At 34.7% G+C, this 13,252-nt stretch overlaps 1 protein-coding gene across 2 annotated transcripts in view; it reads right to left on the bottom strand.

Moving 5' to 3' along the window:
• Nucleotides 1–12,257, bottom strand: part of LOC137387450 (mucin-3A-like) — a 31,886-nt gene extending 19,629 nt beyond the window's left edge. The window contains exons 1-2 of one of the 2 annotated variants that reach the window (XM_068073876.1): nt 12,152–12,257; nt 7,268–7,339 (exon numbers count right to left, since the gene is read on the bottom strand). In XM_068073876.1, coding sequence (XP_067929977.1) covers nt 7,268–7,339; nt 12,152–12,203 — 124 coding nt within the window. In that variant the 5' untranslated portion in view covers nt 12,204–12,257. Of the gene's footprint in view, nt 1–7,267; nt 7,340–11,894; nt 11,905–12,151 lie in introns of those variants that run through there. The other variant, XM_068073877.1, reaches the window with a different exon arrangement.
• Nucleotides 12,258–13,252: the final 995 nt, after the last annotated feature.

Here is a 13,252-nt window from a genome sequence, read left to right on the forward strand (position 1 = left end):
TTGTTTTTGCCCATTTATAAGGTGATATTGAAAAACGGAGCTACAAACTGGGATAACTTTATAAATAGATCAATAAAAATAGCAATAATAAAGAATCAGTAACATGAAACTTTGAAGAACCCTGATTGGTCACCTGGAAACTTTGAACAACCTGATTAATCTAACACAAAGTGTAATAGTTTTACTAATGATCATTTGGACAATATTTGTACCAGCTTACGATGTTTCAGAAGGATACAGAGAAAGCTTTTTCAAAAGAGCAATAATGAAAAGGTGATCTAAAATGGCATTTATATTCACCACTATGAAAAGTAAGGAAAGATTTCTGGAGGAAAATTTAAAAGTGGAATAGCTAAGCGACGAAGTGAGTAGATTTAAGGTACCTTCATATGTCCTTACAATTTCCTACGCTTCACAAAACGCCAGGAAGACATCTGTTATAAAGTGAATAAGCACTCACTCTATTGGTGTAGACACAATAAGCATTCACAAAGACGTGTCCATAAAGTTTGAGGTATCCTATATATTAAATACTAGTAAAATGCCTGGCGTTGCACAAGTATTAAACAGCTTATAAACAGTGGCAGGTAGTATAGTTGCCTGTCACTTGCCATTAGCCTAGAACATTGCCAATGATTAATTTGAGTACACTACTATTTTATTGCTAGACTAGCTAAAAGAAGCCGTGAGAGCATGCTTAGAGCTTAGTTGCGTAATCCAGAGTGCTATGTGTATTATAGCCGACATAACGACTCATATCCCGTAAGGAATCATCATAACCTGCGTAGCTCAATTTGTAGTGATATTACCAGGTGCATCGGCAGGTCCCAAGTTCAAATCCAGCGCGTATCGAATCTTACACTCTTAGTTTTAACAACTATATCTGAATGCACCGAAAGACAGATTTTGAAATTTATATATGTAATATAGATTAATATTATATACTTTCTTGGCAATATTTTCACTTCAATAAAAAAATTCCAAATTATGCTATTCAACGATAATAAAACAAAAAAATAAAAAAGCGCAACAGCAACTAAAATTGAAAAAACGGTTTGACAAATAGTGTTTAAAATGCCTCTCTGTGCTAAGAGAAAGAATAGTAGGTGGAAGAATTGTCAAAGCTGCTAGCAATGATATTTTCAAAATAATTGGTAGTGATTTTATGTAATTTGTCCATATCATGTAAGTTAAATGAGTTGAAAATCTATAACTGTCATTTAAAAAACAAGAACACAAGCCATGAAAAATCTTGAAACTTTTTTAATTGACATAAAACAAACATTTGGCATAGGTAAAATATGAAAATGCAAAGATTTGGAAAGGTCATTCGTTGGAATAAGATTGCTGGAATATGATGCATATTTGCAACAAAAATAGATCATTTGTGACATGAGTTATATTATAATAAATGTGTATGCCATAATAAAATAGCAAAGATTAACTGATAATAAAATGCAGTGAAAGATTTTGAGTTTTATGTATGGCCTGCAAAACTGGAGCAGAGTCAATGACTTAGTGACCTTATTACAAATAGGTCGCTTTTACATGTCGCTTTTAGTGATATCTAATTGACACGGCAGCTACTCTATTGATGACCAGGATATGAGACTAATAAAACACTTTAGGATACACTGAACGCATCTACATACATTAATAAATTCAGCTTTGTCATTGTATTTATCTGTTTTTGAAATTTTGAGCATTTTTTAAAAAGGTGTGAAAATGTGAAAATTAAGCATCTTCACATTTTTTGTGCCTAGTGAAAATTAAGCAATTTCACTTTTTTTTCTAATTTCTTACAAACTTCGCACGTATATGCTCCATACCTTCCACCAGATCACTAGAAACATTCAGTTTCAAAACTGTCTGATTTTTAAGCACCCAGCTGAATAGAAACTCAAAAATTTTCATTGGCATGTATTAAAAACAACTGCCCACAATGAACGGGTTCCTGGATTGTGGTCATGAAAGCAATGCAGCACTTTGCATTTAAAACTGACTATCTGATTTAAAATTTAAAAAATCTTCAGCTACTTTCAAGCAACATCTGATCGTTTTAACTGTGATCAAATTCTGTAAACTTTGATTTTGAAACATCCTGGCAGTCACATCGCCTCAAATATCAAAAACAATCACAAATGATGAAAAAATATCAATACTTTCTGATAAAATCCGCTAAAATTTTGGGCAAGTTCATCTTTAAACAGAAGATTTCTAGATCGGCTCAATTTAGAGCAGGTATAATTTTAGAATTGTGGCTGGTTCTGGGTAGCATTGTAGGAATGCCAACATACATAGGTTTATGTAATCCAAATAAAGGAGACGCCCTACAATGTAGCTAATCTGTTTAGGGATTTTGTTTTATACGAAGTGTTAAATACACACATATATACATAAATCTAGATATATAAATATATATATATATAAATATAAAATAGATAATAGAAGAGCAGTGTAAAATTTGATAAAAACTGTATAACTTAGAACTTCATGCTAAAAAGATGTTAAAATATTTAGCACTCATCAGACACTAATCATTAGTGTCATTAGAAAAAACGATATTTTTAAGGTTAACTATGGAACTGTTGTTATTGAAAACGAATTTAAGAATTTACGTGATTTGACGGTTAATGTTGTCTAAAATTTCTTTTGCAATTCAAAACAAAAACTTTACGTAAATTCTTCATATTATGTGGAATTTAATTAAAAGGAGATTTACATCAGAGTGGCTTCTACTGTAGGTTATTTATACAGAGATGTTGCAAGAAAATATAAATGCTAGTACTCTGATAGTCTAGTGAGCCCGGAAAAATTATTGGGTATAATAACTATACATATAACTATGCTGTAATGCTTGTGGGGAGTTATTTTGAGTGTCATTTGGAGTTACTTTTAAAGTGTCAGTCTACCATGCTAAAAGTCAAGAGTTCAAATCCCACCCAATGCAATGTTTTTTCCAAATTTCCATCCGTGGCCTCAGACAAAAACAGCTTGTATAATAGTAAAGATTTGTAGAAATGAAGTTTATTATATTCCTTTTTACAAAAGGCCAAAAAATAACTATGAACAAAATTCAAATCTAGTTTAACCAACCTCACCGTGTATTTCTACTTTTATAGTTCTAAAGATGGCTGCTGGGGTGATGAGGGTTCACCAATAGAAACTTCTGAATTGCATAATAAGTCTTTATTTATCTCACAGTAGAGTTAAACAAGCATCATCGATTTTCCAACAACATATCTATCTTTAAATTGAGTATCAGAATTTGGCCCAACAAATCTACGAAATCGAAGTTCAAATTCATCTCTGCTCAGTCGATGCCTAGTAACCTATAAGCAATACTGTACTTGTCCGATTGCTGTATGTACGTTTATTAGGTCATGCTTTATGAATCCTGTCATGCTGTTAGAATCTTTAATAATTATTTTACCAAACCAATTGCTGTTGGCTGAAACAAGCTCTGACTTACTAAACAGGCATAGTTCAAAGGTCACGCCCAAGCTGACCGACGCATGATTCACTATAAATATGCTATAGTACTCATCACGCCTCTATAAGTGAATAAACCAGGTTATCACATCGGTGCACATCCTTGCGCAATGCTGCCTCCAAATTGATTAAAGAAACATTGAAAAGTGAAAAACATTCTAAGTTTTTTATGCATAGATACATGTGACGATACGATGCATAGATAGATGTGACAATATGATGCATAGATAGATGTGACAATATGATGCATAGATAGATGTGACAATATGATGCATAGATACATGTAGATGTGACAATATGATGCATAGATAGATGTGACAATATGATGCATAGATACATGTAGATGTGACAAGTCGCATACAGCATCTAACAATTATTTTGAAAATATTATTTTTCGCTGCTTTAACAATTTTCCACCTAATATCCGTTTTCTTAGCAGAGTTTGCCCGTGTACCACACTGACAACGCGGGCACGTTAAAGATCCACCTCTGTCCTTCGCACATTGTACAAGTGAAATGGCTACCTGGCTCTGTCAGACTGGACGTGTTGCAAAATGCATTCATTTGTGTTAATCTGACAGTTCCAGAAGAAGCCCTTTATAAGTGTTAGGACCACCCAAGGTAGCTTATAAAAACCTAGTCCTGGTGGTGTGTTTCTCTACTAGAGAACACTACCAAGCATTGTCACTACATGACAGAAGCATGCCATTATTTTTTTAGCAGAGTTTGGTATTTAAACACTATTTGTCAAACCATTTAGCCTATTTGATTTTAGTGGCTAACCGTTGCCCTTTTTTGTTGTATTATTACTTTATAACATAATTTTAAAAACTTTCTTTTAATCAAATTATTGTCAATAAAGTAATACAAATTATGTACCTAAATGACTTATAGCATTTGTGTTCATGTGCTGCATTTGTGTTCATGTTCATGTGTTCCAGCTGCTTTAACAATCTTCCACTTAATATCCGTTCTCTTAGCAGAGTTTGTTATTTTACACACTAGATAATAAACTATTTATTTGATTTTAGTGGCTAATTGTTGCCTGTTTTTTCATGTTATAATTGTTGCCTGTTTTTCATGTTATAATTGTTGCCTGTTTTTTCATGTTATAATTGTTGCCTGTTTTTTCATGTTATAATTGTTGTATGGCGTAATTTGGAAAGCATTTGTTTGAAATGAAGTTTTCCAGAAGTTGTTGTGTTATTTCATTTCAACATTTTTGTTTGAAATGAAATTTCCAATTATGTGATATGAACAAACTGCATACGACCACTACCAACTGTTACAATTATGTGATATGAACAAACTGCATACGACCACTACCAACTATTTCCAATTATGTGATATGAACAAACTGCATACGACCACTACCAACTATTTCCAATTATGTGATATGAACAAACTGCATACGACCACTACCAACTATTTCCAATTATGTGATATGAACAAACTGCATACGACCACTACCAACTATTTCCAATTATGTGATCTGAACAAACTGCATACGACCACTACCAACTATTTCTAATTATGTGATATGAACAAACTGCATACAACCACTACCAACTATTTTGAAAATATCATTGCCAGACGTTTTAACAATCTTCCACCTAATTTCTATTAGCTTACATAGAAGCTAAGAAAGGCAGCATAGATACATTACATGTATCGATGCTGCCTTTCATTGCCTGTTTGTAGCTTTATCTCATGAAGGGTCAAGTTCAAGATCTACATTGGCTTGATGTTTCCTTACAGCGATAGTGTAATGACCCCTAGTTGCCCTAGTGCCGAAGCGTTACGTTGGGGCCGTTACCTAAATTATGTTTCTATAGGGCACTATAGTAGAGCAATAGTTGGCAGATTCAAGTAAAAAAATAGATTAGGGCGTTTCAACAACCAAAAATTTCTGCATATGAAACAGCAGGAGAACAAGACCTATGAGCATGCACGATTGCGACGCCATTGGTCGCTAAGGCTGCTTCCTTGGGACAAAGATGGCGCATCGCACAGGTGTTTCGGTGCCAAACAGTGACACTGAAGCACAACATGACACAGCTGTTTTCATGATGTCATTGCAGTGCCATATGGTGGTGTGTCGCTACACTATCTCTGTAAAGAAACTTAGTAAAAGTGACATGAGACACTCAGAAACTTGACATATTTTCCTTATACAGTCGCTGTACTACATCTAAGTGTAATCCACTCTGACATCTCCTTCATATGTTAAAACCCTGATATGTTAAGGCAAGACGAAAACACAGCAAATCCTTTACTTCATTTTACAGCCTGGAAACCTATAATGACTTTAGTAACTACTGCTAGTAATTATACAGCATTAAAATGTTCCTTTTTCAATTTTTACCAGTCTCTGTGTTTTCACTTTTGAAGTCTTAAAAAACTTTCATCACGTATGAATAATAATTAAAGATTAAAATAATGTTGTGTGAAAAATTTACATGATGATATTATTACAATTGTTTAAAGCTACCTGGAAATTATAAAGCTAATAAGGCTGTAAAGGTAGGTATATACCAGATGCTATTCCACTATTAAATTTTGACCAATGTTTGTGTCACAAGAGAGCACTTCGGTTAACCTGTTTTGTTTAAACACATTGCATACACAATTATATTAGTTATTTAGGTAGGTTAATAAATATTAACGTAATAAATTTATGTTGATAAAGTGAAACCAAGCTTATTTTAAGTATGGAAGAGAAACTACGCAGTTGAACTAATATGATTGGTGGTTGTTTTAAGTATAGAAGAGAAACTATGCAGTTGAACTAATATGATTGGTGGTTGTTTTAAGTATAGAAGAGAAACTATGCAGTTGAACTAATATGATTGGTGGTTGTTTTAAGTATAGAAGAGAAACTATGCAGTTGAACTAATATGATTGGTGGTTGTTTTAAGTATAGAAGAGAAACTATGCAGTTGAACTAATATGATTGCTGGTCACAACAGAACAAATATCTTCACATTGTACAAGTTCAAACTGTAGCCTGAGGAGTTTTTTGTGTAAAATTTTGGTCAGCTGAAAATATGGATTTCTCTAACTGTTGGCCAAATTTGATAATCTATTGGCTAAAGTATGTACAGCTTTAATAGAAACATAGCAGGAGTTAACGTTTATAATGGGTCACTTGAAATCATTGCAAAAGCTTTAATGAAACGGCATCAAAGTGTTGAAAATATATTCATAACGACTGATTAATTAAAAATTTCATTAATTAATTCTGTAACTTTGATGTATGCCTAATCTTGCTAGGGCTGGCTCCAAATAATACTTCCTTCAATTCACTTTCATCAATGCACCTCTAAAATCTACCCACTCTCACTCCTCCCCCTCAATGCATTATCTTTGAATCTTTCGCCTCCATCCATCACTTCAATCCACCCCTTCAATCTACCTTTTCATTCAACCCCTCAATCCACCCTTTCAATGCATCACCTCTCAATTCACCTCTTCAATCTACCTCTTCAATCCACCACTCAATTCACCCCCTCAATTCGCCTCCCTAGTTTACCACACAAGTAGTTTAACCTAGCAGCAGCTTCATCAAAGTATACTCTTAGTGAGGAAGTAAGAGTGGAACAAGAAAGTCCCACAAGCATCAGCGTAGACTAGCCTTAGCATATCAGAAGCTAATTCACAGGCTGGGTCCTACAATGTCCCGACTAAAGACCAACCAAGTTGTAATCTAATTTTCTTGCAACTATGAAAAGATAAAGCGCAAGAACACATAAGGAGTGGCCCTGTGTTTACTTACGATTTGAGAAGAAGGAGTCCCACAATGCACTATCTAGCACGGCATCATTGTCAGCAGCAGATATGATTGAACCTATAAATAGATATTTGATGTCTGAGGACGCAAGGCTATTGTTGGGAATAATCAAGTAATGTGTAAAGCCTGGTTCTTGCTCTACCCGCTGGCGATTAACAGCTGACGATGTGCTCTCAGTCTCCAGTGGTACCCGAGAAGGTTGTATATTCTCAGCACCTATGACACCGGTGGTGATCACTCAATTAAAGAATTGACAATGGTATGTTTTACGCATGGCGTTAAATTATAACATGTGTTTCTGAATCAATGTTGTATTTATTCCATTACTACATGTATGATCTGAAATGCAAACTAATTAGAAAATAAAAATTCCAGAAATTGTAGGCACAACGCATTGTGGGTGCGTGGGTCGCCTGTACACGCATCTCACCATCTTGCAATCAGAGACTGTAAAAAGTTGAACTCGCTGACCTCTGTCGCTAGCTATGACCGGCAGAAAAATTGCTGCCGACTTTTGCCGGCCTGCTGGTTCTCAGCAACCGTCGGCAGTTGCCGGTGGCACCACTGTTGCTCTTACATTTGGGTGAAAACAGGGCTTTAGATACTTGAACAAGTGTTGAGCAGTGCACCACACGAAAGACATGAGCAGGCTATGCAGCCTGTGAGCAAGAAATGGGTAGCTCACTCTATGTAAGACAGAATCTGCAGCTTTGCCCATGAGCTCTTGAATGACAGGATGCTTGAAAGAAACATTTATATAAGGTACAAAACGAGCATAAGACTCCAATTGCAGACTACTCACAGTCATAAAAACTTATGAAAGCTTTGCTTTTCAATACACCAGTTTAAGGCGTGTTAGTTTGCACACCTTGTAAATCTGTTAGTTTGCACCCTTAATGATCTGTTAGTTTGCACCCCTTGTGAATCTGTTAGTTTGCAGTCCTTGTGGATCTGTTAGTTTGCACCCTTAATGATATGTTAGATTACACCCCTTGAGGATATGTTAGCTGACACCCCTATTCCTCGGAAAGGTTTTCCTTGTAAAAGCATTATTACTGACTCAATCTAATAGCTGTTCATTAGCAAGCCCACACATCTCTTGTCGAAATTATGGTTCCACCAAACACATTCAGAATTTACATAAAAAGCATAAAACTTTCAATTACCACCTTATGTCCTCTACTTTGCGTATAATGACCAAATTTCATTTATAAAAATGTTACTTTGTTTATTGATATACAAATCTTAGGTTTATCAGGCGTAGAACAGGTTTGAGGTACAAATACTTGCTAGGCTACTCATCAGCTCAACAAAAACTAATCATTAGCTAGGTAGTCGAGGTCTGGTCCGTACGAATCAAGTTTTTATTCCAACCTTTCACCATGGTTTCTGACAGACAAAAAGACAAACAGAAACAGCTCTTATTATAGAAAAGATTGAAATGTTGCAGATAATCTGCCTTATTTGATGGGCACATTTTTTAATTTTGCTATTGAAAGCTCTACTCCCATGTTCTGAAAAGATACACCAAAAATTACCTATAGCATACGTGTTTTGATTGCCATACTACTAGAGGTGCATATAATGATGCAGTTGGCTCAAATTCTACAAACAAGTTTTATCTAAAAAAATACTTTAGATTGAAAAGTAAGAATGCTAAGAAAATACAAAAATATTGTAAGTAGACCACTTTAATTTAATTTGGAAAAACTGAACATTGAAACTATGTATTTAGTTGGCTCAACACATGATAATGTCGACAATTAAGCTATTTCTTTATCATCATTTACACATGGACTGCTCAGAGACACCCAAACATTAGATCCCAGACTAATTAAGAAAAAACAGCAAAATCTTACAAAGGTTCCCTGTCTACTGAAAATGACGGGGGTTGTTTACACAACCAGTAATCAGTAATAATACTACTCATATAACAAACGCTGTAGTTTATTGGTTGGTACGATATGTTTTGCTATTTTCAGTCTGTTAAACCCCGCTTGACCATAAACCAGAGCTGCTTTCAAATGACTTTTTTATGACTCAAATCAAATCAAATCATATCCGGCAAACTACAAATCAAATCAAATCCCCTACCGTTGTCAGCAGATTCGAAGCAAAGCAAATCAAATCAGCTCAATAACGAATTCAAATCCTGAATCATTTGAGAATGATTTGAAATACTCTTTCAAATTGTTTGCTCAGTTATTGCATAGTATGATCAATCTACAGTGTAGCTGTAGCGGCATAGCCTGTACTCCTCCTATTCATAGGACCTGAACCAGGGGGAAAGGGTAGGGGGTTTGCCCCCGTGCCCGTTTTGGGTTCTATGGATAGGAATAGTATAGCTGTATCTCTGTACCACTATATGTGTTATGTATGCTAAAATCATCACTAGATAAGGTTTTTTCTTTGTTCTTCGAGGTATATTAAAAAATCATGGCAAAGCACATCATACCATTGGCTGGATACATCAATGAATGAGTGGAGGGTTATGTAACAGTTTATGGTCATGGCTGTGACTGCTTTTATTGAAGCTTTTAAGCAAGAATGTACAAATGTAAAAAAACAACTTTCGATACTTGTTTAAAGTTACAAAATATAAGATACAAATATAAGATAAAACCTGAAAATATTGGCAAGTGAAACACAGTTACTGAGGCTTGAACTTGAAGGAAATGAAACTAAGCATTGAGCCTATAATTAACAGCTACAGAATATTAACACATTTACTTAAATACACTTGTTGCATTTTAGAAAAACTAGCTTGCGCAAGTTCTCAGATGTCAAGGAGCTCCTGTGTGGCCTCATGATGAAGCCAATTTTACTAAAAACCCGTTCTATGGGAGCTGATGAAGCTGGTACTGAAAGGACCTTCAGCGCCAGCTTTCTAAGCCTCAGTAACTGTCTCACCTTGCCAATAGCTTAGAGTGTTACAAGAAGATCTGCTTTTCGCCATATACTTTTCAATCTCCTAATGTACTGAATCTAGGTTACTGGTACTAGCTAAAGGTGCTCTATTCAAAAATCAGCGAACATATCTTCATTAACACATGTTTGTATTTGCTGAGTGCATGTGACTTCCTCTTTCTGTACATCATCCTTTTTAATCGAAATCCCGTTTTAAGTATTATACTTCACTTAGTAAGTAAGTGACTGTGTATAAAATATTATTAATTATATTATTATACATATAATATAATTAATTATATAATAATAATGTATAGATAAATGGTAATGTTAAAACTATGTATGATATATATATATATTACATTTATTATACTTACTTGGATAGAATGTTATTTTTATGCTATTCTTTTATAATTTAAAATAATAAATTAAATCAAAATGTTATTTAATATTATTCTAATAAATTTTATATAACAAATAAAATTTTAATTTATTTTATTAATTAAATCCTACCCAATTATAATATAATGCATATTTATATTCATGAACATTGTTATTACTGTGAATATTGAATGTGTTGGCAGCATGGAATAGTATTGTATAGAATATTATATATTATAATACTATATTCATTCATTCATGCCGCAGGCACAGCACAAGTAATTTGTATTTTGGCTAGTGATTGTGAGGTTAGAGTGGGATAGTCACAACCAATTACTAGCAATCAAATAATTGACATCAAAGTATTCAATGCCAGCACCACAACTACAAACATGCCTTTTCCACAACTTACCAGAGCTGCTCATGTTGATTTCTTTTACACACACGGCACGCGGTCTTTTTCTTTTTTTGTAGAGGGACACACACACGCGATTGCTTGGCCTCGGTACTGATGGTGTGCATTTCTTGCCAAAGTTTGGGCTAACTTCGCAAATGTCGTGAAAATGTTTTGATCGGTTACAGAAGACAAGGCTATCAATAGCGATGTGATTTGAATTATTTTTCAAATCAAGTCTTCAAATCAGCCCGAAACTTCAAATCAATTCAAGTTACTTCCAAAACTTTTCAAATCGAATCAAATCATCATTTGTGTCAAATCAGTACAAAATGATTTGCTTCAAATATCCAAATCACCATGATTTGAGAGCAGCTCTGCCATAAACCATCTTAAATTAATTCGTTGTAAGCACTTCATGTTGAACAGTGAAATGTATGTTAAAGTGTTTCAGGAAAAGAAATATATATAGTTTTAGCTTTATATGTCTATTTGGTCTGAGTTATTCCAGATTTTATTACAACTATTGATACTCCTCTGTGTTTCATAGAAGTTTGTGTTCTCTGTCCTGATTTATCAGGATTTTTAACACCTCGTGCCTGTTTTGGCAGCAGAAATTAAGTCGAGTGATGATCAAGTATTTTATAGAGAAAGTTAGAGTTCGACATCTAAATCTTATTTAGACTTAGATTCAGCCTTGTTTATATTTCCCCACTTAGGTTAGCACTACTGTTCATTAGATGTGGAAACATCTGAGGATTAACGATCGTTGAAAAGCTGCAAGAAAGTTCAGACTCTCACGAATAAGACTGCCTACGCAATTTTTATTATGATCTAGTGAAGTTCACTCTTTATCTCTCAGGAGAACAGTTCATAGAACCTCCCAAATAACTAGGAGCTTACTCTTGATACAAGACAGTAATATCTTACCCATGATACAAGACAGTAATATCTGGACAGTGATACACGGCAGTAATATCTGGCCAGTGATACATTGCAGTAATATCTGGCCAGTGATACATGGCAGTAATATCTGGCCAGTGATACATGGCAGTAATATCTGGCCAGTGATACATGGCAGTAATATCTGGCCAGTGATACATGGCAGTAATATCTTACCCTTGATACAAGACAGTAATGTCTGGACAGTGATACACGGCAGTAATATCTGGACAGTAATATCTTACCCATGATACAAGACAGTAAAACCAAGAGGAAGGAGAGTTGCCGAGCCGCCATGCTGTGTTGTTGTGACGGAGCTATAAATTTGATGAGCTACTCAATCAAATCACATGATGATAGTGATTATTTCATTCCTCACCACACACTTTAAAGTCATCAATTTTTGATTACGAAGATGCCAATGAGGCAGCGACGAATCAGATGAGTTAGAAAAGAAAGCAAGAAGCTAATGAACTGATAAAACAGCATAACTGATCGTGTGTCAGCACTAACCCCTGTGAAAGAAGGCTTAATTCGCATGTATTTGCTACACACATGGATGATTATCATGACAGATGATCGCTGCTCGCACCACAGCTGATATCAGGTCTACGCAATGAATTGTTAACAACCAGACAGCTTCTACATGTCCGTACTAGCTTAAAATTTAGACTTCTATTTATTCTTTGTAACATTCCAACTGATTTCTTGAATAAATTTTAAAATACCCTCAACAGTTGTCAACTTTCATGACATTTGAAATGCTGCCATAGTGATATAAACTGCTGCAACTATTAGAAATAGCAATGCGCTACTTAACAACGAGCAATTAAAATGATTGGTATGGTGGAAGATCAGTGGCTTGATGAGGGTAGGCATCCCTTGATAGTAATCAAAAACAAGATAAATGATAGCTACCTCTATCATTCATCTTATAATTAAAATATAAAGATTATCCCAGAGTTTTTCTTTATCACTATTGACCATTTAAAATTGCAGCTACATAAACCTTCATAATTGAACGAGAAACAATACAGTTGCGTGTACAGGTGATTCGTACATGTATGTAGATTTGAATTGTTGAGATGAGTGGCCCTCATTGTGCAGATTACAATTTCCATCATACACTTTGTAAAAGTGACAAGAGGCACTAAAAAAACTGACATATTTTCCTTGTACAGTCGCCCCTTTACATCCGAGTGTAATTCATTCTGACATCTTCATATGTTGAAACCATGGTATGTTGATGCAAGATGAAAAAACACAGCAAAGCTTTACTTCATTCTGCAATCTGAAAACCTATAATGGCTTTTCAGTAACTACTGCAGGTAATTACGCAGCAATAA

The sequence above is a fragment of the Watersipora subatra genome, chromosome 2 (assembly GCF_963576615.1).
Source record: "Watersipora subatra chromosome 2, tzWatSuba1.1, whole genome shotgun sequence".
Taxonomy (NCBI): domain Eukaryota; kingdom Metazoa; phylum Bryozoa; class Gymnolaemata; order Cheilostomatida; family Watersiporidae; genus Watersipora; species Watersipora subatra.